Below are 25,247 nucleotides of genomic sequence, written 5' to 3' on the forward strand. Positions count from 1 at the left end.
CTGCTGCATGACCTTGGGCAAATCCCTTAGCTTCTCTGGGCCTCATCTGTAAATGGGGATTCAATACCTGTTCTCCCTCCTACTTAGACTGGATTACCTTGTTTCTATCCCAGCGCTTAGTACAGTGCTTGGCATTATTAGTCTTATTATCACCTCCATGAGACTGGGTTTTTGAGCTCTAATCCCAGCTCTGCCATTCATCTGCTGGTCCTTGTGACCTTGGCCAAACCGTTTGCCCCCCACGGCCTCAGTTTCCACAGCTGTAAAATGGAGATCGGAGCCCTGATTTCTCCTTCCTCTTAGATTGGAGTCCCCTGTGGTTCAGGGTCTGGCTCTGATCTAAAGAGTTACCCAAGTGCTTGGCGATTAATAAGCACTTTCCTACTAAAGAACCGTGGGAAATTGTGTTGCGTAGTGGAAAGAGCATGACTTGGGAGTCAGAGGATCTGGGTTCTAATACCGACTCCACCACTTGCCTGCTGTTTAACTTTGAGCAAGTCACTTCAAGTCTCTGGTCCTGTTTCCTCATCTGTAAAATGGGGGTTCAGTACCTGTTCTCCCTCCTACTTGGACTGTGAACCCCATGAGGGACAAGGGCTCTTTCTGAGCTGCATATACTATATATACTCCAGTGCTTAGTACAATGCTTGACACATAGTAAGTGTTAAATACTACTGTTGTTATTATTCTTATCCTCTGGATTGATGGAGTGTCCAGAAAATGCTCTTGTGTCAGAGGGAAATTCCTCTTCCCTCTCATCTTGATCAGCAGCCACTGTGTGCTGAGCACTGTTCTAGTCGCTTGGAAGAGTACAGTAGAAATGTAAGACACTGCCCCACCTTCAAGAAGAAACTTACAGTGTAATGGGGGTAATGGCCCCTTCAGAAAGGAAATAACTAAACTCTCCAACTCTTCCACATTTGGGGGGGTTTCTTTTTTTTTTTTAATCATATTTGTTAAGTGCTCACTTTGTGCCAGACACTGTTCTAAACACCGGCATAGATACAAGTTTGGACACAACCCATGTCCCACACGGGGTCACACGTGCGAGCAGATGCCATGGCAGCCAGGGCCATAAGCAATTTCGAGCCCATTCTGTTGCTCTCAACAGGAGACATCATAGTGATAAAAATGGTAATAATAATTATAATTGTGGAATTTGTTAGAAACCTACAATGTGCCAAGCACTGTACTACGGATAATAAGGTTGGACACGGTCCCTGTCCCCCACGGGGATCCCAGTCTAAGAGGGAGAACGGGTAATGAGTCCCCATTTTATAGATGAGGAAACTGAGGCCTGGAGAAGTGAAATGACTTGTCCAAAGACACATAATAATGTTGGTATTTGTTAAGCGCTTACTATGTGCCGAGCACTGTTCTCAGCGCTGGGGTAGACACATGGGAATCACGTTGTCCCACGTGGGGCTCACAGTCTTAATCCCCATTTTACAGATGAGGGAACTGAGGCACCGAGAAGTTAAGTGACTTGCCCAAAGTCACTCAGCCAATATGTGGCAGAGTCAGAATGAGAATCCAGATCCTCTGACTCCCAGGCCTGGGTTCTTTCCACTATGCCACACTGCTTTTCTTTGGTAAGCAGAGAGCAGGCCCTGCCCAAAACCTTGCCTTGAATGAAAGGCAGAAACCTAGACTAGGGAAGACAGAGCAGGATTAGAAAGAGAGGTCCTGCTGCGGTGGATTTTAGAACGGAAGGCTGCTCTCCGGCCTCCATGGCATCGTGGGTCCCGACAGAATAAACCCAAGGACAGAGGCAGGAAAGACATCAGGGAAGCTTCAGGGAACTCGGGACAATGTAGGGGCACGTGGCGGTACCTGACGGTCTGGGCAGGCTCAGCAGGGTTTCTGCTCTGCACGGCAGTGGAGCAGGAGAGGGGGGCCGAGGGGAAGAAGCAGAGGGGCTGGGGTCCTGGACGCCTCACACTGCCATCAGCCCGGGGCTCCACCCCTCCTGTCAGCCGTCAGCGGGACGGGAGTCCCCGGAGGGTTCAAAGCAAGAGCCGGACCCTTAGAAGGAGGCTCTGTTTATAACTCCTGACAGCCGCCAGCGGCAGGAGGAGGAGAGAAGAGAAGGCTGATGGACAGGTTCAGGATGAAAGGAGTTGAGTTGGTGCAGAAGACTGAGGGACGGGAGTGGCCTGAGAAACCTAGAGGAGCCACAGGGCCTAGTGGAAAGACTTGGGTTCTACTCCCGGCTCCGCAACTTGTCTGCTCGTGACTCCGAACAAGTCACTTCACTTCTCGGGGCACGCAGTAAGTGCTCAATAAATACTGACTGATTAGGAGTGGTGGTAGAAATAATAGGCTTCATAATAGTATTTATGAACACCCCCTGGATGCTGTGCCCTATACTAAGTGCTTGCAAAGGTTCAACAGAAGTCCTGGATGTATTGCTTGCCCAGAAGGAACTTCTAACAGGGGAGGCAAACATAAGCCCCATCCCTGGCCCATGAATCCCCCCACCATTGCAGCCAAGAATGTGCCCCTCTGGAAGCCATGTTTTACAGAGAAGTAACCTTTTTGTGTATGTGTGGTTCAACTTGCAGAAAACCCTAGGGAGTCTTGTTTTGACCCGGGGACAATTAAAAATGGCACCCGGACGGGAACCGACCTGAAGCTGGGGTCCACCATCACCTACTACTGCAACAGCGGCTACGAGATCGAGGGCTCATCCACACTGACCTGCATCATGGGCGGAGACGGGAAGCCCGCGTGGAACAAGCCTCGGCCGACATGCACAGGTGAGGATGCCCAGAGGCCCCAGCAGCCCCTGTCAGAGTGGGACTACCCTAGGTTCCGTGGCGGGATGGGAGAACAGGGTGGGCGAGGGCGTGGAGCCGATTCCCGAGGAGAGACAGCTGACAGGACACCTGAAAACAGCTGTGGTATTTGTTTAGGAGTTGCTAAGTGCCAAGCACTGTGCTAAACACTGAGGTAGCTACAAAATCATCAGGTCAGACGCAGACTCTATCCCACATGGGTCTCACAGTCTAGGGAAGGGGGAGAACTGGGATCGAGTCCCCATTTCTCAAGTGAAGAAACTGAGGCCCTGAGAAGTTAAGTGACTTGCCCAAGATCACACATGAAGCACGCATTCCCAACAAGAGTTGGGATTGGAACCCAGGTCTTCTTGCTTGCAGGCTCGTGGTCTTTCCACTAGGCCACACGGCATAATGACAGCCATTGCGTTGGGGACTGGCTGTTTGGTTTCTCTGCCTCGGCATTGTAGTGGGAGGGATTTAAGTTGGGCACCTGGAAGAACAAAGACATTTGACAAAATGATAATAATGGTTAGTGTGGTATTTGTTAAGACTTGCTCAGTGCCTGGCACTGTACTAAGTTTTGGGGTGGATACAAGCAAATTGGGTTGGTCACGGTTTCTGTTCCTCATGGAATTCACAGTCTTATCCCCATTTTCCAGATGAGGTAACAGAGGCCCAGAGAAGTGAAGTGACTTGCCCAGGATCACACAGCAGATAAGTGGCAGAGCCTGGATCAGGCCCCATAACCTTCTGACTCCCAGGCCCATGCTTTATCCACTATGCCAGGATACTGCGATAATAATAAATAATTGTGATATTTGTTAAGCACTTACTGAGCACTGGGTTAGATTCAAGCAGATGGGGTTGGACACTGTCCCTGTTCCAGAGGGGACTCAGTCTTTAACCTCAGTCCCAAGAAGTGAAGTGACTTGACTAAGAGAGTAAGGATCCAAGTGCATCGGTAACACAGGGGGAAGGGAGAACAGAGTCAGGAGATGAGAGGTTAGCCAGGGAAGGCTTCCTGGAGGAGATGTGATTTTAGCAGACTTTAGCAGGGAGAGTGGTCATCTGTCAGATAGGAAGGAATGGTGGGAGCGAGAAGTCGGCGTCCCCTCCTCAGCCTCCTGTCTGATTTCTTCTCCAGCTCCCTGCGGGGGACAGTACGCCGGCTCCGACGGGGTGGTCCTGTCCCCGAGCTATCCGCGGAACTACACCAGCGGACAGGTCTGCCTGTACTTTGTGGCCGTGCCGAAGGACTACGGTAGGTCCCTCTGTCTTCCCTCACCGCCTAATTAGCATAGTAAGCACCACCCCGGCCTCCACAGCCATCTGTCATTGACTGTCCCCCTGCAATCAATCCATCCATCCGTTGCCGGTATTCGTTGAACCTCTGCTGTATGCGGAGCACTGTACTGAGTGCTCAGGGGAATGCAGTAGAATAAGTAGACCCAAACCCTGCCCTCAAGGAACTTACAGTCCAGCTGGGGAGACAAAAGCTAGAAAAAACTACCAGTAGGGGAAGCAAACGATTCTAAGGATATGGGCATAAGTGCCCGTGGATGGCGAGCACCCAAGTTCCTAGGGGGTAAATACCCACCCAGCCCGGATAACTGTCACTGAGATGCCTTCCCTTATACCGGAAGGCCCTTTCTGCGCCGCCTTCTAGGAAATTCCTCCGAGCTGGGCCCCGGGGGTAAAATGCACGGAAGATTAAAATGCGTGAAAGTACTGTGTTAATGAGCAAGGCTTCAGTGGCCTAGGGTGAGGAGTGCTGGGCCTGGTGTTTGCATTTTGTCCTCAGAGAAGCACAATCACAGTCAAAAATTAGGGAGGAATGCCTGGCCAAACGGAAGGGAATTAGCCAGCTAATTAGGTGGTTGGTTCCAAGTTTGCTTCCCAGTAAACGCACCCCCCAGGAGGAAGGGAAGCAGCACTTCCATCACGGTGTCAGCCTCACTCAAGGATCAGCGTGCAGGCCCTCAGATGTCAGTGAGGGTTTTACCCCAGCCGAACTACTTAAGCAAACAGTTCCCCTGTTGGGGAGGGGCCTGTTTCCGGGTAATTTATCATGGCCGGTCATCCAGTTTTCAGTCGGCCCATGTCCGAAATAGGATGGATGAGGCACCAGATGCCTTGCTGGCAGTCATTTTTACTTTCAAAGCCCCGCTTTTCCCACCACACCTCCTGTCACTAAGTTCCATGGTCAGAGATGGCACCTGTGGTCGTAGGGATCTGGAAAGAAAATACAGTGACTCTGAAGGAAGTGCCACCACAGAGAATATCGCCCTCTGAGTTCAGGCTTCCCAGGTGCCCTTTCAAGACTCAGCTCCAGGACTGCCTTGAAGAGTAACAGAATCTACTGTGGCAAATACCAGAATCTGTGATACAGAATACTGGGACCAACCAAGGAAAGTATCAAAATCTGCCACAGAGAATACCAGAATCTTCAGTGAAGAAAACTTGGATCTACGACAGAGAATACTGGAATCTATCGTGGAGATTACCGGAATCGTCTGTGGAGAACACCAGGATCTAGTGGGGAGAGTCCCAGAATCTACCACAGAGAATACTGAGATCTACCATGGAGAATTTCAGAATCTTCTGTGGAGAAAAGGGGTATCTATCACAGAGGCTACTGGAATCTACCATGGAGGACTCCAGGATTTACCACAGAGAAACCAGAATCTACCACAAAGAATACTAGGATTTACCACAGAGAATACCAGAATCTATCATGGAGAATACCAGAATCTACCACAGAGAACACTGGATTCTTCCAGAGAGAATATAAGAATCTACTGCAAAAAAATATCATAACCATCCATGCAGAAACCAAAACTTACTCCAAAGAATACCAGAATCTACTTGGAAGAATCCCAGAGTCTGAATTCAGGCCTTCTAGAGTCTCAGCTCCCTGGCTACCACCCTGGGTGTGCCTCTGTTAGGAGGAGAGACATTTTTGAAGCAGGAAAAGCCAAATTCAGCCCATTTCTGGTCCACTCACCTTCTCGTTTCTAATTTTCTAAACTGGAAGTAGCCTATGAAACGGTGGACCAGAGTCCAAACCAAAGTGGGGTGGCCTTTGGGTAGCCAAGCCAAAGACCCAAAGACGCATCCTCTGCTGTCTTCAGCGCTGAGCTACAGACTTCCTCTTGAAGGGTGAGAGGTGATTTCTCTCCATTGACATCATCTCAATAATCAATCAATTGCATTTATTGAGTGCTTGCTGGGGGCAGGGCACTGTACTTGGAGCTTGACATGATCCCTGCCCTCCAAGAGTTTATCCTCTAGAGGAGGAGACAGATACTGACTAATGTATATAATACAGCTAGGAGGAAGTAGCATGCTGTGTGACCTTGGGCAAGTCATTCAACTTCTCTGTGCCTCAGCTTCCTTAACAGTAAAATGGGGATTTAATACCCATTCTCCTTCCTACTTAGACTGCGAGCCCCATATGGGACAGGAACTGAGTCCAACCTGATTAGGTTGTATCTACCCTAGTGCTTAAAATAGTTCTTGACACACAATAAGTTTTTAATAGATGCCTTTATTACTATTATTGTTTTTACATCAGTGCCCCAGGCCTGGGGGCACAGGAGGTGAAAGCTACCAACTTCTTTCACATGGGCCGGGATTCGAGTGAATAACCACTCCCCAACTCACCTAGAGCAAATGTCACAGCTTAGGCCAAATGGGAAGAAGAGGATGATGGGGTTGGTTTTTAAGGGTTTTATTTCCTCCTGGTACAGTCAAAGGGAGTAGACTAGTAAATATCACATGTCAAATTTCAGGGCTTTTTCTTCCAGCTATACCATAGATGTACTTCCCCATAAAACCTTCAGGTGGTTAAATAGTAATACTATTTGTTCAGCACTTACTTTGTGAAGAGAACTGTACTAATAGCTGGGAAAGAATACACAGTCGGGAATCAGGATATCCAGATAATGAGGTCGATCACAGTCCCTGCCCCACGAGGGGCTCAGTCTCAGAAGGAGGGAGAACAGGGATTGGATCCCCACCCTGCAGATAAAGAAACTGAGGCACAGAGAAATTAAGTGATTTGCTCAAGGTCACATAGCAGATAAGTGGCAGAGTAGGGATTAGAACCCAGGCCCTCTGGCTCCCAAGCCCATTCTCCTTCCACTTAGACCATATTTCTTCTCTTCTGGGATGAACAGGATATTACGATATAGCAGCTGTTTTTCAGTGGCATCAGTTCAATAGCATGATCAGGAGGTCTTGCAAACATGTGTAGGTTTGGCCACTGCTGGTTTTTCTGACCTCAGTCCCCTTCCCCTCAACCCCTCACCCTCACCCTGAGCCCTCCTTGATTTTTCTCCAGGTCCCTACCAGCCTGAATCAAGGGCTGAGATAGCCATATGGCAGGATTTCTGCAGAGAAGCCTGCAGGGGAGGCCCCTGGTGCGGCAAAAGATGGGGACTCCCACACACACCTCATCCCCTCACCCCCTGCCCCCGAGCCAGTAGGCCCAGCTTTCCTTGGTCTCCATCAGAGGAAGGGATCTGTGAAAATGGCACCCCTTCAAATCAACCAGAAGGATTCTTTGGAAATCTTGGAGGCAAGATCAGACCCCCATCTGAGCTAGGCAGTTTAAGCATTTGTTTGCCAATAGGCAGGGGGTTGGACCAAATGACTCCTGGGGGTTCTTTCCAACTCCTATGAAATGATTGCAAGCAAATTGCCACCTCTCTCTCAAGCCCCACCCTGCCCACCCCACTGCCTTGGGTAAAGTACTTTGTCTGCGGGGGAAGGGTGTAAAAAGAATGATTTACCACCCATTTTCCAGAAGCCACCTTTGATTTAAAGCCATAAGGAGAATTGAGAAAATGTAATTGAAACCTCAAGGTTTAGATGAAGATTTAGGATTTGCCAAAAGCAATTTCTTTGGAGTTTGATTTGCTCCCATCCGTGGCCAAGGACAGCATCTAAAACGTGAGGCGGGGACAACCCGGGCAGACACTGCTGCTTCCTACTGGGTCCGGCAGAGAGGTCCCCTCCCGTCCCCCACGTCCTTCCTGAGTCCCTGGTCGGGGCAAGGATCAGTCCTGACTTTGTGATGGCAGCCCCGCCATGGCTGGGTGCCAGTGCTCCTTCAATACAGATGGCACCTCCCCTTGTTGGCGGGGAGCTGGGTAGGTGAGGATAGGGTCAGAGTTGTTCAAGTGGGCGGACAGTGCCATCTCTATTCAGACCCTCCCTTCAGCCTGCTGGTCCCCATTAGCGCGGAAACTCCTTGCGGGTGAGGAAAGTATCATTTGGTTCCGTGGGGCTTTCCCAAGCGTTCAGTCCAATGAGTAGCACCCCGGAGATGTTATCACTGGGACTGCTCCCCCGTCCTCACTTCTGAGCTCGGCCCCTGGGGTTCTCTCCTCCCGCAGTGGTGTTCGGACAATTCGCCTTCTTCCACACGGCCCTCAACGACGTGGTGGAAGTTCACGATGGGCACAACCAGCACTCCCGCCTCCTCAGCTCCCTCTCCGGCTCCCACACAGGTACGGGGTGGCCCGCAATGGGAGGCTCTGGTGTGTCGCACAGGCCTGGGGTATCCGTGTTCAGCCTGGGGCGGGGGGCGGGGTGGTCCCTCCTATGCATAGGTCTCGTGTCCCACCCATGGATTTGTGGTGTCCCTCCCACACAGGTTCAGGGTGTCCCACGAATGCACAGGTCCACGCAGTTCCACTGCTATGCAAGGGTCAAAATCCGCCAAGTCCAGTGGAGTGGTAGATATGGGTAGGGCGTTTTCACCTACTTCATTCCGCTTCCCGTGAAGCCAAAGACAATGGGTGTATCAGTGATCCCCCTTTGCCTTTTTTCCAGTGAAACCTTAAGCTGCCCATGCCATGTGATGGTCTAAAACTTGACCCTGGCTGAGCCCCACCATTCAGGAGAACTTTCCTGTTTATGCTTGGAGGAGGATGGTGTTGGGAGGGGAAGACATCCCAGAGGATCGGCATCGCCATTGGCCCTCCCCGCCCCAAATCTAGTCAATCAAATTTATTGAGCACTTCCTGTGTGCCGAGCACTGTACTAAGTGCTTGGGAGAGTACTACGTAATAGAGTTAGTGGACACGTTCCTTGCCCCCAAGGAGCTTTCAGTCTAGAGGAGACGGGCATTAATATTAAAGAAAAAACCTGTGCATATGTACGTAAGTGCTGTGGGGCTGAGGGAAGGGTGAGTAAAGGGTGAATGAAATCCAAATGCAAGGCAACCAGACCCAACTCAGAGTCACCATTGACCCCCATTGATCTGAATCCCTCCAAGACCACAGAAGACGTGTAACACCTGGGCCCGGATGCGAGACCCCAGCCCCTCACTCCCCACCAGCCATGACTCTCCTCTGACAAGTAATCTGTCTCTCTCTTCCCTCCTGTCCCCACCGCAGGGGAATCGCTCCCTCTGGCCACGTCCAACCAGGTCTTGATTAAATTCAGTGCCAAAGGACAGACCACCGCCAAGGGCTTCCATTTTGTCTACCAAGGTAGGTGGGAGAAGCCAGCCTGCGCATTGCGTCCAGGGTCCCCTCCCTGCTCACGCCCACCCCATCCCCTCGGGGGATTGCCAGATGCAGCTGACCCAATTCATCAAACCAGGGGAGCGTCTCTGCCTGGCTCCCTCAGCAGATAAATGAGAAGAGAAGATCAGGAGGGATAAATTGTTAACCCAAAAGCTTGTTCCTAGGGATTCTAGGAAGCCCAGAGTGAAGAAACCCCATACGGTTTCTTGATTTGTCTGGGTTTTTTGTTCAGCAGGTGATTCATACTCATTTGCGCAGAGATGTAGACATGGGGTTCCCCCAGTGTGGCCCAGCATGCACGAGGCTGCTTGGTCCCCCGGTGACCACTCAGTCAGCGGGTGGGTGGATGCTGAGCTGGTCGGGCTGGAGACCTTTGTGTTAGCAGCCCAAAGCGCAGCTCTTTAGGGCAAGCAAAGAAATTGGTATTGGGTCCCACTGCCCGCTTCCAATCCAGTGAGGGCCAAATCCTCAGGGTGAGCAGAGAAACCCCAGTCCTGGAGTGCAGCACTTTGGGCAGATCTTTGGGTTCCAGGTGCCCCAGCTTGCAGCGTCTCAGGGAGTGCTCGGTGCCAGTTCTGAGAACAGCACCCTCCCCCCGAGAGATAATAATAGTAATTATTATTATTCGTATCGTGGCATTTGTTCAGCACTTACTCTATGTCAAACACTGTTCTAAGCATCGAAGTAGAGACCAGTTAATCAGATCAGGCACAGTCCCTGTCCACATGGGGTTCAGAGAAGCCCCATTCAGAGAATGGGAAGAACGGGTGTTGAATCCCCATTTTCTCACTGTGGGAAAGAAAAGTTGTCTACCAACTCTGTTGAATTGTACTATCCCAAGTGCTTCGTTCATGCTCTGCATACAATTGACTGATTGATTGACTTTCCAGATGAGGAAACTGAGGCCCAGAGAAGTAAATGTGACTTGCCCAAGGTTGCATAGCCTTGCAAGTGGCAGAGCTAAGATTAGAACCCAGGTCTTCTGACTATCAGGCCCGGCACCTTCCAATAGGTGGTTCTGCTTCTCAGGGCTTTTCCCAGAGGCGGGGGGAGGCTTGCCCCATCTGAAGCACTCCACCTCAAGGAGTACCCCCTTGCTGACCTCTCCAATCTGGCAGTCCACAGTATTTATTCAGTACTAACTGAGTGCCGAGCACCGTATTAAGCATTTGTGAGAGTAAAGTAGGGAGGTGCAATCCCCGCCCAGAAGAAAGAGCAGCAGTACTGTTGGATAAAGGATGGAGGGCTGGGTTGGGGGCAGGGGGAGGTGCCAAGACCTGATGCAGAGGCACTGCAGAAGTCTGATCAAATCATTGACTGCATCCTCTCTGCCCCTCGCTTTCCCTGTTTGTAAAAGTGCCAACTCCCAGTCCCCTGTCCACCATGGGCACAGGGAAGCGAATTGGGTAAAGCTCACCCTTCCAGGCATGGAGGGAGTGAGAGAGAGAGTGTGACAGAGAGAGAGAGATTGAGTTCATGTGCGTTTGTGTGTGCGTGTGTTTGAGAACCTCCACGAAGTAGAAAATAATCCTGCCCTATCGATCTTAGACCATGAGCCACTTCTGGAGTGGGAAATGCGTCCGTCCTGATTATAGTGAATCGACTCCAAGGCTTAGCACAGTGTTCGGCACCTAGAAAGCATCTGATAGATATTGTGACTAACTGATGAACTATTGGTTCGTGGCTTGAATGTCACACTGGGGAGCAAATCGACTCAGCCCTCCATCCAATCAGATCCTGCCCTTAGACCTACTCAGGGCCAAGCCAGGCGGGGTCCACCCTCTTGGGGGGTGTCTCTCCAGGCTGAGCCTCGAGGCTACTTTATCTGGCACAAATGGGAGATAGTCTGAGGGGAGCCAGGGTCCCCATTTCTGCAAGGTGCTGCCCATGAGGGCCTGGGGGTCCATGAAGGAACATGCAGGAGGCAAGGTGGTGTGGTGATTCCAACCCTCCCCTTCCCACAGCCCATCAGCCCCGCCCGGAAGGGATGCAGGAAGGTCCACCCCCTTGCCTCTGGGTAGAGCCACCAACCAGTCAATCTATGCTTTTCTTAAAAACAGCACAGACTGGTCGAAAGAGCACAGGCCTGGGAGTCAGGGCACTCGGGTTCTAATCTCGGCTCCACCACATACCTGCTGTGTAACCTTAGGCAAGTCACTTGACTTCCCTGGGCCTCAGTTCCCTCATCTACAGAATGGGGATGAAATACCTGGTCTCCCTCCTATTTAGATTGTGAGCCCCATGTGGCACCTGATTATCTCAAATCTACCCTACCGGTTAGTACAGCTTGGCACGTAAGTAAGCCCTTAACAAATACCACAGTTATTTGGGTGGGGGGGGCTTCAGCGAAGAGCTGCCAGCCGACAAAGGAGGGAGAGCAGGCACGACCACTTGTGCTGTCAGGAGGAGCAGAGCCTGCAAGCATCAGGCTCTTAATGGAACATAATTGTGGGCTTCCTGCAGTTTAATAACTAGGATCCTGTGCTTACTTTCCTTGTGGGTAATTTGTAAAAAAACCTCTCACTTGCTCTCTCATACCCACATTTCATCCCAGCTCGGCGCCCTGACGTCCTCTCAGCTGCTGCCTTCATTGAAACTCACAGCCCACCCCACGGGGCCCACACTGGCCCACCCCTCTGGCCTCCCTGGTCCACGGCCAGGGTGGCCCAAGCGAGCCCCAGCTGGGTGCTGGTCTTTCATATGGAGCCACAAGCCAGTCACTCAGAGGTGTTGATCGAGCATCTGCTGAGGGGTGCGGTTTTGCTGCAGGGGCAGTTGGTCTGCCGTGGGCCGAGAGAGCGAGACTGGGGCCCGAAGCTGTGCTGGTGGCCACCGATAAGACCGGGGACAAACCCCTTCTTCTGCAGCTGAGTCCCGAGCCCCCATCAGAGGAAGGCGGGCTCTGATGTGACAGAGGACACGCAATGCTTATTTGGTCAGGGTTTCGACTGGGAACTAGGACTCAGATTGAGTTAGGACTCCTCATTTTCCCTTTCTATAAAATTGGCAGAATCACATCTGTTCTCCCACTCCCTTTGTGTTTGGTGTTCCCCTGTGCAGCACCACAGAAACGGACATATTCAGGTGATACTCCTTGGAGGTAGTTAGATTCAGCCTAGTGGAAGAAGCCCAGGCCAAAGAGCCAGAGAACCTGGGTTCTAATTTGGGCTCCACCACTTGTCTGTTGGGTGGCCTTGAGCAAGTCACTTAACTTATCTGTGTCTCAGTTATCTCATCTGTAAAATGGGGATTAAGACCATGAGTCCCACGTAGGACAGGAATCATGTCCAACCCAATTATCTTGTATCTACCCCTGTGCTTAGTGTAGTGCCTGGCACTTACAAAGTGCTTAACAAAGCAAAAAAAGCACTGGAACGAGTCTTGGCACATTGCCCGGTGTCTAGGATTCATTAGGGTTGCAAGTGTCAGGCAGAGCTCTGCACTTAGTAGAGTGCTCAGTGCTTAATTCAGTGATGATGACGATGATAATGGCAGTTGTTAAGTGCTTAGCATGTGCCTCTATACTAAGGACTGGGGTAGATACAAGATAATCAGGTGGAACACAGTCCCTGTCCCATATGGACCTCAGTCTTAGAGGAGGGGGAGCAGATATTCAGTCCCCCATTTTACAGGTGAAGAAACAGAGACCCGGAGAAATATAGTGACTTGCCCAGGGTCACAAAGCAGAGTAGTGGCAGAGCCGGGATTAGAACCCCAGCCCTCTGTACCCAGGCTCTTTCCACTAGGCCATGCTGCTTCTCACTTAGTGACTCAATGTCTGTCTCCCCCTCTGGACTGTAAGCTCGTTGTGGACAGGGAATGCGTCTGTCTACTGTTATACTGCACTCTCACCAAGTGCGTAGTACGGAGCTTTGCACTCGGTAAGTGTCCAATATATACGATTGAATGAATAAATGCTCAGTATCTAATACAGTGCTTGGCACATACCACTTAACAGTCATTATCGAAAGGGTTGAAGCGGCTTTCTTTCCATTCGATGCCCGAGCAATGGGAAGTCAGGTGTCTGGTGTTTTCCTCGGGGGCGCTGCGAGGGATCCATCGTTGCCCCGCGGCCCTCTGTCCCCCCGGCTCAGTGTCTCCATCTCTGGGTCCACAGCGGTGCCACGTACCAGCGCCACACAGTGCAGCTCGGTCCCTGAGCCCCGCTATGGCAGGAGGATCGGCAGCGACTTCTCCGTGGGGGCGGTGGTCCGCTTTGAATGCAGCGCAGGTTATGCCCTGAGGGGATCCACATCCATCGAGTGCCTCTCGGTGCCAGGAGCCTTAGCACAGTGGAACGTCTCCGTGCCAACGTGTACAGGTGAGTCAGGCCGGACCCATCCCCGCCCTCCTGGCCAGGGTACAGCGGGGGCATGGATGCCGACGGTGGCAGAGGTTGCTCTCGGGAGGGGGCGAAGGGCCGGGATTCAGGAATCTTGCAGGAGGGAAGTCTGAGCAGGGGGTGTCTGCCTCAGAACAGCAGAGGCTGTGGGGATGAGTGAATGGGATCCAGGTTCAGATAGCAGGACCCCTGGGTCCCAATCCCAGCAATCCCGCTTCCTCGCTGGGTTGCTTTGGGAGAGTTTCTTGGCCTCTCTGGGCCCTGGTTTCCTCCCCTCTGCGCACCCAATAGGGCATAATAGAAAAAGAAGGACATCTGGAAACAGCACTTAGTTTATCAGAGACATCTCTGAAAGCCTCAGACCAAATATTCGTGTCAGAATTGCCATAGGACTGGGGCTCTGGGATCAGGCCTCGGACATCCAGAATTCCCCAGGGCCCTTGTCCTTTAAAGGGGAGCCCGAGCATTAAAAGTGAGCCCAAGATTCCAGCGGGGTGGCCGAACAGGGGGTGCTCTAAAGGAAGCCATCTCTCATAGCTGCCTCTCGTGTCTCTCACGTCTCTCACTATCTCTCATCACTGCTGGTTCCATTGCAGTGCCTTGTGGGGGAAACCTGACGGAGCGGAAGGGAACGATTCTCTCCCCGGGCTTCCCGGAGCCGTACCTTAACAGCCTCAACTGCGTCTGGAAGATCACGGTCCCGGAGGGGGCCGGTATCCAGGTAACTGTCGCCAGTGGCCCTGCCACACCGGGACCCTCCACTCCTCACCAAGGTAGGCTGATGGGGGTCACCCGGGCCTGGAGAGAAGGGAGCCAGCCACAGGGGCTGCTTTTGAGGATTGACCCACCACACCTGCCAGCTCCTCCCACCCACCCTTTCATCTTTAACGTTATTATTATTATTGTGTTTAGTAAGCTCCTAACGGGCGGCACTGTGCTAATCCCTGAGATAAGTGCAAGGTAAACTGATCGGACACGGTCCCCATCCCACCCAGAACCCACGGTCTAAGAGGATGGGAGAGCAGGGACCCAATCGCCATTTTACAGATGAGGAAACTGTAACTCAGAGAGGTTAAATTCTTGCCCAAAGTCCCACAGCAGAAGCTGAGATTCGAACCTGTGTCTTCGGACTCCCAGTCTCATACTGTTTCCACTAGGCTCCGCTGCTTCCCCCAAATGTTCCCAGTTTTATTCTGCACCCTTCTAGGCAGCTATGAAGGTCACCACCTCCTTCCCCCACACTGACCACCCGCCCAGGACCTCTGTTCAAGTGCTTCCTCTGACACCATTTGGGGAAAAGACAATGAATTCCTTTAATCAATCAATCAATTAATAGTATTTATTAAGCACTTTCTGTATTGAGCACTTGGGAGAGTACGATACAATAGAATTGATAGACGTGTTCCCTGCCCACAAGGAGCATACAGTCTAGAGGGGGAAGCAGACATTAATATAAGTAGTAATAAGGTTTGTTTATTTTCGTGGGCTGATGGTCATTCGCGTTGCTTATTTTCCCCCTTTTCCCTTGATTTCATTAAGCACATTTGTGCCTCACTCACGTATTGTCGTTCACTGGAACTTGTTTTCTCCTTCCCTGGGGGATCTGGCTGAGTTGGGATATAGGCAGGGAGTGGGTCTTGCCACCCAGGACCCTCATCATGCCAGTGGTTCTGCTTCCCTGGGCAGCCCAGGGGACTACTTGGGCTTGACTCTTCAGGGCAGGTAGGGAGACAGGAATCATTTCATCCCTCTAGACTGTAAACTCTTTGTGGGCAGGGAACATGTCTACCAACCCGTTTGAAGTATACTCTTCTAAACACTTAGTACAGTGCTCTGCACACAGAAAGCGTTCAATAAATATCATTGTTTGATCGATCAGCTTTATAAGTCACTCCTGTCTTCCTCGTTTGAACCTAAAGACCACCAAGATGGGAGTCAGAGGACTGGGGTTCTAGTCCCAGCTCCACCCCTGGCCCAACGTGTCACCTTGGGCAGCCCACTTACCTCTCTGGGACTGTTTTCTCCCCTCTAAAATGCGGGAGTGGGGGTGGGGGCGCATCACCAGCCTAGCACTTTCTCCCAGAGATGTTTTTAGGTACGAATGAGATCGGTTGAGTGAAGCACTTCAGAAAAATGAATGTGCTTTATGAATTCAGGATTGGATGATTAATCAGAGGATTGCCATCTCCCTGGCAAATGGTTCTGACTTCCAATTGCAGTTTGTGGCCTGGGAAATACCTATTTGTCTGGTTACAGTCGGGAACAAATCCAAAGAAGGGCAGGCAAGGCAGCTCCCCACTCCAAGCTCCCCATTTACAACAGCTCTGGATGGGAGATGGAACCAGGTCTGAATCTAATACCTTGCCTTACCACGGCATTAGCTCCCCCATTCGGCATCTCGTTCTCTCACCACACCGGTTTCCTTGGCCAACATTAGCTCAAAGCAACGTTAGTTCCACCCACGATTAGTTCTCCGCCGCATTAGTTCTGCACAAAACTTGTTCCCTTGCAAAACCTTAGTTCCAAACCACATTAGTTCCACCTGAGATTGGATTCCCTCAGCATGTCATTGGCTGGTCTCCCACTGGTGTTGAAGCGGATCTCCTTGTTCCCCATTCCCGGCGGCTAATTTGCCAATCACGGGTGGTTTCTCGGAACGGAACCCAGTAGGGTTTGAAGCGAGGCTTTCCTGTACCTGTCAAAGGCCCTAATTTTCAACTAGCTGGGGAGCTTGCATCCCCGTTGAGCTACGCACTGGCTGAATGAGCTTTTGCAAGGCCCTGGACGTCATTCTGGGTCCTTGGATCCCTCAACCGGAGAAGGAAACAGTGAAGGAAAGTTGGGGAGGAGACGTGGACGGAGGGGAAAGGTGACCAGACGTCCCGCCTTGGGTAGGACATTCACGCTTTGGGGAGTCCTGTGCTACGAAATAAGGTGGTGAGGTCAGAAAGCCATTGTGGGATGACCAAGCCTACCACTCCCCACCATTGCCCGCAGCCCGACATAGGTTCAGAGCCAAGCTGGAAGCTGAAAGCAGTGGCATCGTGCCCTCTCAGACAGTGGAGGGTGGTGAGTGGCAGCACCAGAGGAGGTAAAGGAGGAAGAGCCAAGTCCCTCTAATCCTTATCCCCTCGCATTCCCCTCAGCCCCCTTTATCCACCTTTCTCCCCTCTCCCTCTTTTCCATCCACCCTCCCTTTTCCCCCCAACTCTCCCTCTTTCTGGTCCGGTCCCCCAAAAGTCCCCATCCCCTCATCCCACCTTGAGCTCTAAAGAGGCTGGTCACGTACTAATGCCAGCCCTGGAAACTGAAAGAACAATAAATCAATCAATCAGTGGCAATTATTGAACACTTACGGTGCAGAGCACGTGGAAGGGAACAATAATAATGATGATGGCATTTGTTAAGCGCTTACTATGTGCCAAGCACTGTTCTAAGCATCGGATACAACAGAATTAGCAGACATTTTCCCTGATCACTCAGATTCTGCTCTTGTGTAATACACAATAGCTTTGGGAGGAGAGTTAATAACAGGAAATAATTATGACATATATTAAGCACTCATTCTGTGCCAAGCACTTCGCTAGGCACCAGGACAGATGCAAGATAATCCGATCGGACCCAGGCCCCATCCCACTTGGGCTCACCATCCTAAGAGGAAGGGAGAGCACGTATTTTATCCCAGCCAATCGTATGTATTGAGTGCGTACTGTGTGCAGAGCACTGTGCTAAGCGCTTGGGGAAGTACAATATAGAAATATAACAGACACATTCCCTGCCCACAACAAGCTTACAGTCTAGAGAAGGAGACAGACATGAATATAAATAATTGAATTGAGATCCAGAGAGGTTCAGTGACTTACCCAAGGTCAGTCAGTCTTCCGACTCTCAGTATCAAGCACTGTCCATCAGGCCACGCTGTTCCCACCCCGGAACCCCAAGAGAGCCAGGGATTGGTCACCCTTTGTTCTCCAGGGCCCTGTTCCCGTCTGCCGGCCCCTCGCTTCCACCCTGCCCCCGTGGGCCGGGGCTCAACCCCACTTGGGAGCCCCATCCTCTTCCCTAAAAGCCGCTGTGTTTCCAGACCTGGCCCCAAGCCAGTGGGCCTCAGCCACAAACTGGGGCATTTGTGTTGGTTTTAAGGGAGTGTGGATTTTCTCAAACTCTAGTCAGTGGTGGATGAAAGTGATCTAGCACTAATGCCCCACAAGGGGCCAAACTGAAGGAAAGGAGCTTTCCTGCCGCGACAGCTGAAACCCCTCACCGGAGAAACCTCTTAAATAGATGACTTGGGTGCCTTCATCTTTGTTGGGGTTTTTATGTGTTCGTTTGTTTTTCATCAAGGCCTGCCACTTAAAGCGAGGGGCATTTCACCGGGAGTTACTATTTGATGAAATGTATTTGGTTTGGAGCCCAGGAAAAATGTCTACATCGAACAGATGTATTCTTGTCTCATCTGTTGTTTTTCTGGGGCACTTAACCTCCCACCGCCTTGGAGAGGAGGGTGGGTTTTCAAGTCTGCTTATATAAAGCTGCCGGTGATAGCCCCAGCCAGGGGATTTAGGGGATAAGACTGGGTCAAAGGAGGCATCAGTCACTCAGTGGTATTTTATGAGCGCTTACTGTGTGTAGAGCAATGTACTAAACACTTAAGAGAGTACAATACAAGAATTGGTAGAAATTCCCTGCCCAAAAGAAGTTTACAGTCTCCAGGATTTGGGGGGCTTTTTGTGTTATTTGTTAAATGCTTACTGTGTGTCCAACTCTGTTCTAAGCATTGTTTAGCACTAATTAACACAAGTTAATTAGGTTGGACACAGTCCCTGTTCCACGTGGAGCTCACAGTGTAAGAGGGAGAACACGTAGCCCCATTTTACAGTTGAGGAAACTGAGGCACAGAGAAATTAAGAGACTTGGCCAAGGTCACACACCAAGCAATTGGCAGAGCTGGGAGTAGAACCCAGGTCCTTCTGAGTCCCAGGCCTTTGCTCTCCACTGCTTTCCTGCAGTGAGACCAAGTGAAGGGTCCAAGAGAAAATCCATCTGGGATATCGGCAGTGAAAAACAGACTGTGGAGGAGGTCTGGGATGTCTGGTGTCCTGAACTTGTGGCTAGAGAAGCAGCGTGGCTCACTGGAAAGAGCACGGGCTTTGTAGTCAGAGGTTATGGGTTCGAACCCCGGCTCTGCCACTTGTCAGCTGTGTGACTTTGGGCAAGCCACTTAACTTCTCGGTGCCTCAGTTACCTCATCTGTAAAATGGGGATTAAGACTGTGAGCCCCACGTGGGATAACCTGATTCCCCTGTGTCTACCCCAGCCCTTAGAACGGTGCTCGGCACATAGTAAGCGCTTAACAAATACAAATACCAACATAATTATTAATCATATCCCTTAGCCCCACCATCCCCCTCCACCCTCCCTCCCGCTCCCCATTCCCAATTTCCCACTCCATCTCCAGAAAAAAGTGACCTCCCTGAGAGTCACCTGACCGACCTTGAGCTGGAGACAACATAAGCTTCTTGTGGGCAGGGAATGTGTCTGCCAACTCTGTGGTATTGTACTCTCCCAAGTGCTTAGTCCAGTGCCCTGAACACGGTGAGAGGTCCATAAATACTTTTGATTCATTTACAATGATTCCAGGGATTCCTTCCCAAACTTCACTCTGAGACACCCCCTCCCTCCTGCCCCCTCCTCATCAGAGACGTAACGTCAGTCAATCGTCCCCGCTGACTGGCACCCCCATCCCAGCTCAGGGAGGTCCGGTTGCGTTCCCCAACTCTAAGCCATGGGCCTCTACCCCAGCCTCCCGGTCCAGCCTTTAGATCAGCTGGACAACTCTTTCATTGTGCTCCTTGAGGGTAGAGATCAGTTTTACCAACCTTCTTGTATCGTACTCTTCCGAACGTTCGATAGAGTGCTCCGCACGCAGTAAGCACTCAATAAATGTCATTGATTGATTGACTGAGCCCACCCTCCACACCCCCCACCTCTCTAGTGTTTCTGCAAGATTCCCCTGCATGTTGTCGGCCCACAGCTCAACTATCGGTTTAGCCTCGTTTAACAGAACAATTAAAGGTTAAACATTGGTACGTCAGAGGAGGAGAAAAACAGCAAAAGGATGTTTTCAGCTGCCTCAAGACAGTGGTGGGGTTCCTTTTTTTATTAATTTAATCAATGCACCAACAAGCCCTTTTCCTATGAATTATTCATTTGGGTGGCAAAAAGGAGTGACTGAATTAATTTATAAACATGGCAGTAAACGGATACAGTATCTGCACAGCAGTCTGGTTTCATAACTTTAAAATGTTTTGCCTGAGGAAAAAGAAAGGGGGTCGGAGGAGGTGGCAGACTGACTTAGCAGCCCTCTTAAATCTTGCCCCTCTTATTTGGGGGGGAGTGGGGGGGAATTAGACCAACTGAATCATGTCCATTTGACCACTCCATCAATCAGTGGTATTGAGCACTTACTGTGTGCAGATCACTGTACTGAGCACTTGGGAGAGAACAACAGAGTTGGTAGACATCATCCCTACTCACAGAGAGGAGAAACAATGGTTTCTGATTTTCAGCATTTCCCATCAGCCAAGGTCAGACACCGAATCTCCAAAATCGATAAACCCCCAACCTAGGGGATGAGCCAGAGGAGGGGGGTGGCTTCTGTGGAGAGGGAAAGGACCCTCCCAGCTCCAAGAAGAGGGAGCAAGGGAGCATCCAGTTTTTTCAGACCTAAGAATCCACAGAAGTAGCAGGGTCAAAAGTCTGAGACCTGGAATCTAATCGCTGCTCCACCACTTACCTCTGGGTGACCTGGGGCAAATCACTTAGCTTCTCTGTACCTCAGTCTCCTCATCTGTAAAGTGGAGGTTGAATTCCTCTTCTCCCTTCAGCTCAGATTGTGTCTGACCTGATGGTCTTGTATCTCCCCCGGGGTTTAGTACAGTCCCTGGCACACAGTAGACGCTTAACAAATGCCACAGTCATTATTATTCCTATTGTTACTGGGTTTTTTATTATTACTACTACTACTACTACTAACCCTCAAGCGCTTAGAGAAGCAGCATGGCTCAGTGGAAAGAGCCCGGGCTTTGGAGTCAGAGATCATGGCTTCAAATCCCGGCTCGGCCACTTGTCAGCTGTGCGACTGTGGGCAAGTCACTTCACTTCTCGGTGCCTCAGTTACCTCACCTGTAAAATGGGGATTAAAACTGTGAGCCCCACGTGGGACAACCTGATTCCCCTGTGTCTACCCCAGCGCTTAGAACAGTGCTTGGCACATAGTAAGCGCTTAACCAATACCAACATTATTATTATTATTATTAAATCCCGGCTCTACTGCTCGTCAGCTGTGTGACTTTGGGCGAGTCGCTTAACTTCTCTGTGCCTCAGTTACCTCATCTGTAAAATGGGCATTAAAACTGTGAGCCCCACGTGGAACAATCTGATCACCTTGTATCCTTCCCAGTGCTTAGAACAGTGCTTTGCACATAGTAAGCGCTTAACAAATGCTATCATTATTATTAGTAGTACAGTGCTCTGCACATAGTAAGTGCTCAGTAAATACTATTGAATGAATGAACCCCAGGAGACAGATACATGTGTTTCCCGAGAGCTTAAGGAAGTGCCCCCACACCACGTTTCAAGCATCCTGTGGCTCTCGGGAGGGTCAGGTTTAGAGACACCATTCACACCTGCAGACCCACATTGAGCGGGTGCAACAAGAATGTTGCTAGTATCTGAGGAGGGGACCAAGAAGAGCCAGGCCCCAACCAGCCCAAACTGGTTCAGAAGTCTGATGGCCTCAGCAGTTTTCTACCCTTCCTGGCCTTGGTTTTTTTTTTTTTACCTGAAAAATGGAAGAAATAATTGAAGAGGATTTTTTTGTACGTGTGTGTTGTGGGGTCACTTTTTTAGATAGAGATCTCGGTGTGGGTCAGGGGCTGTATCCAGTCTGATCATCATGCATTAACCTTGGCTTTTAGACAGTGCTTGGCACGGAGTGAATGTTTAATAAAAACCATAACTAATTTATGGTGAGCCATTGCCAAAAGAGGCCAAATAAATGAGAAGTACCTTATTAACAAAGAAAACGCTGCTTATCTCTGATATTTGCTTTGTGACAGTAAAGCCTCATATCAGCCTATTTTTCACTGAATCAGTGCAGTAAGGCAAATATTAACTTTCTAATGGAAACCACAGTTCCAGACTGAGTATTAGCCAAAATAATTAGAGTTCAGAGCGAGATAAAAACCATTTGACATACTGTTCCCTGGATTCTTAATGATGTTGTGATGCTTCTGATTATCTCCACATTGCCTGGGAAAATTAAAAATCACCAAATGAATCGCATCCCCTTTCTCCTCCCCCAGATTCAAGTGATCAGCTTTGTCACCGAGCAGAACTGGGACTCTCTGGAGGTGTTCGATGGGGGAGACAACACAGTGACCATGCTGGGGAGCTTCTCGGGTGAGAATGAAGCTCCCGAAGGGGGCGGGGGGCATGGGGAGCTCAGCCATGTTCGCCGTTCAGGGCGGACCTCTGCCTCAGGCCTAAAACGCCCAAATTGCCCGGGGGACTCCAGCCAGAGAAATGTGCCTCCATGGGAATCATCCAGGAGATTGAACGGAAAGAGTCAGAGAGCTGAAGGTTGCCACTGCGCCTGGCTGGAGTCCGTGAGAAAAGGCCACCTGTCAGTTCTAGCTGGATGTGTGAGGATGGGCGCGTGTGTGTGTATATGTAGACCCAACATGACATTTCAAGCTTTTCTTCCAAAGGCCCTCCTTTGAATTGGAGTGTCTTTGGCAGGTAGTAAATCCTTTCTCAGTTTTCTGGGTCCACTGGTGCCACTGTTTCAATAAGCAGCTCTTTGTGGGGAGAAATGTGTCTGTTGTTGTACTCTCCCAAGTGTTTAGTACAGTGCTTTGCACACAGTAAGTGCTCAATAAGTATGATTGAATGAATAAATGAAAATTCTCTGGCAGGAGAGACAATCGCATTGACTGGATGGCCAGTAGAAGTCTCTGGAATAGGGCAAGTGGACATGGGCGAGCTGTCCAGAAGAAAGAGGAAGCTTCCGGTCCTGACTCCCTGATGGGTTGTGGGACTTTGGGGGAAGCTCCTTAACCTCTCTGGGCTTAAATGTCTCAGCTTACAGGGCAAGGAGGTTATTTTTGCTTCTTTGGGGATGGGGAGGTCAAGGGCAACGAACGTGCTTTGGGGATCCTTGTAGATCGGGGGTAGGGAGAAGGCGTTTGCCCTGTGAGAGCCTACTCCTTGAAAGGTTGACCCTGGGAGTGGGTAGCCAGCCTCAAGGTGCTGGGAGAAATGGGAGGGGCGCTGAGGGGGGGGGGGCCCAGCTGAGACAAAATGGTCCTCTCCTTTCCAGGGACCACAGTGCCTGCCCTGCTGAACAGCACCTCCAACCACCTCTACCTGCATTTCTACTCCGATATCAGTGTATCCGCTGCCGGCTTCCACCTGGAGTACAAGAGTAAGGGTACCACCGGCCTGGCCGGGTTTCCTGGGCCTCTGGGGGTGCTGGCTGGACCCTGGGGTTGGGGGGCAGTAGGGGGCAGGAGGCATTGTTTGCAACCTGGCTCAGGAGGTATGCAGCCACTACCGTCGGTCGATGGACCGGCCTCTAGGATGCTCCAGACCTGGCCCCCAGAGCAGTCTGTGTGATCCCAGCAAGGGAAGGCCCGATTGGCTTGGGGCCCGGGAGCGCTGCTAAGCTGGGTGCTTGGTCTGATCGCCGAGGAATGCCTTCCTCTAACCAGGAGCCAGGTAGACTTTACCCAGTTTCCTTCGGCTCCTGCGGTCTCGGTTTCCCCTTTCCGCTCCGTGCCATCACCATAGTGAGAAGCAGCGTGGCGCAGTGGAAAGAGCACGGGCTTTGGAGTCAGGGCTCATGAGTTCGAATCCCAGCTCTGCCACTTGTCAGCTGTGTGACTGTGGGCAAGTCACTTCACTTCTCTGTGCCTCAGTTCCCTCATCTGTAAAATGGGGATGAAGACTGTGAGCCCCACGTGGGACAACCTGATTCCCCTGTGTCTACCCCAGCGCTTAGAACAGTGCTCTGCACAAAGTAAGCGCTTAACAAATACCAACATTATTATAGTGTAGGGGGAGCACCTCCGGCCACCTCCCTCACTCACTTTAGAAGGATGATTAGGGGAATAAATAAGCGTTTAAACATCCAAGCAGGTAAATTAATATGTTCAGAAGTGCAGTCAGTGGGGGGCTGCAGAGGCTTAAGTGACAAAAGAGTCTTGGTGGAGGTAGAATTTTAAGGGGGTTGGGGGAGTGGGGAGGACCATGGAGGGTTAAGTCTCCAAAAGGCCTGGCGGTTACCCAGAGAGACTTGGGAGATCAGAAACCCAGAGAACCACAAGCTGGAAGCTTTTTAGTGCTGCTCAGCACTCACAGATGGTAACAAATTGACTACTCCTCCTCCCCACCGCCCTCTTTGTCACTCTTGGCCAATGTTCTGGGTGACTTTGTCCTCTCAAGTGCAGTTAAGGTAAGTCCAGCTCAGGTCCACCGCTGAAGCCCACCCCAAAGACCATCATCTCTCCCTTCTGGAAGTTGACCTGGCACAGGCTGAGGTCCAAAGGGGTCAGACAGGCTCCCCGTAAGACCTGGGAAGAGGCTTTCCCAGACCCCTGACCTATCCCACCCATCTCAGCACGACCAGAGGCAGGAGGAGTTCCACTAGTTAGTTGTTTTGGGCCTTGCTGTCCCCCAAGAGTTTCCCCACCAGGTCCTTCCGCCCATCACTTGTCCCAGTAAGGAGGACTATCTGGGTGATGGAGGGGAAGGGGTTCTCATGCGAGCCGTTGTCACCCGTCAGAAATGGTGGAGTTCACTAAGTCAGGTCCCTGGGGCACAGAGGCAGGGAGCAAAGGGGTGATTTGGCTTGGGGCTGGGAAGAGAGAGAGAGGTAGAAGGGTAGCCCCAATTCTGCCTTGGGCCGGGTCTCAGGGTTTGCTTTCGGCTCATGGCGGAGATGGGGAGCCTGTCTTCTCCTGCTGCCATCTCCCCCAAAGACAAACATCTCCCAGAAGAGCTCTGGAGTCCTGGGCACCTGAGCCCAGCCTGGGCTATTCTCTCCCCCCATCCATCTAGCACAGATGGCCGGCCATCCAGGTCTAGTTTGGGGCCAAGTGTTCTGGTGCCACCTTCCTGGCTTCTGGTGCCAGCTGGAATCCCTCCAGTTACCAGGACCAGGTTCTGTCTCGCCTCAGAGAGCAGCCAGGCCAGCCTCCGGTCGGGCAAGAAGCCCTGCAAGGGTTCAGATGGCCCAGTGAGACCCAACCCCGGGACTGGAGACTTGTCCGTTGAAACTCAGACCAGAGTCGGCCCAGCCAGCTGGAGACAAGCCGAGGAGCCGGGAAACTGGGGAACCCTGGGTTTAGAGGCTGAGGGCTCAGCAACCAGCAGCTAGGAGTTCCCACAACCCAGAATCCCAGGGGTGGGGGTGGGGGATGGCATTGAAATGGAAATTGGCAGTGAAATGAAAACATAGGCACACCTCATCTCTGATATGTTTAGGGTGGGGAAGAGATCTCTCTGAGGACTGGAAATCTGCAATAT

At 51.1% G+C, this 25,247-nt stretch overlaps 1 protein-coding gene across 1 annotated transcript in view; it reads left to right on the forward strand.

The window, feature by feature from the left end:
* Positions 1 to 25,247, forward strand: part of CSMD2 (CUB and Sushi multiple domains 2) — a 299,960-nt gene that overhangs the window by 223,661 nt on the left and 51,052 nt on the right. Inside the window, 8 exon segments of the mRNA XM_029080287.1 lie at positions 2,565 to 2,759; positions 3,925 to 4,041; positions 8,180 to 8,293; positions 9,185 to 9,280; positions 13,434 to 13,637; positions 14,255 to 14,379; positions 22,025 to 22,121; positions 23,041 to 23,145. Of these exon segments, the coding sequence (XP_028936120.1) occupies positions 2,565 to 2,759; positions 3,925 to 4,041; positions 8,180 to 8,293; positions 9,185 to 9,280; positions 13,434 to 13,637; positions 14,255 to 14,379; positions 22,025 to 22,121; positions 23,041 to 23,145 (1,053 nt within the window).

This window comes from Ornithorhynchus anatinus, chromosome 16, assembly GCF_004115215.2.
Source record: "Ornithorhynchus anatinus isolate Pmale09 chromosome 16, mOrnAna1.pri.v4, whole genome shotgun sequence".
NCBI lineage: Eukaryota > Metazoa > Chordata > Mammalia > Monotremata > Ornithorhynchidae > Ornithorhynchus > Ornithorhynchus anatinus.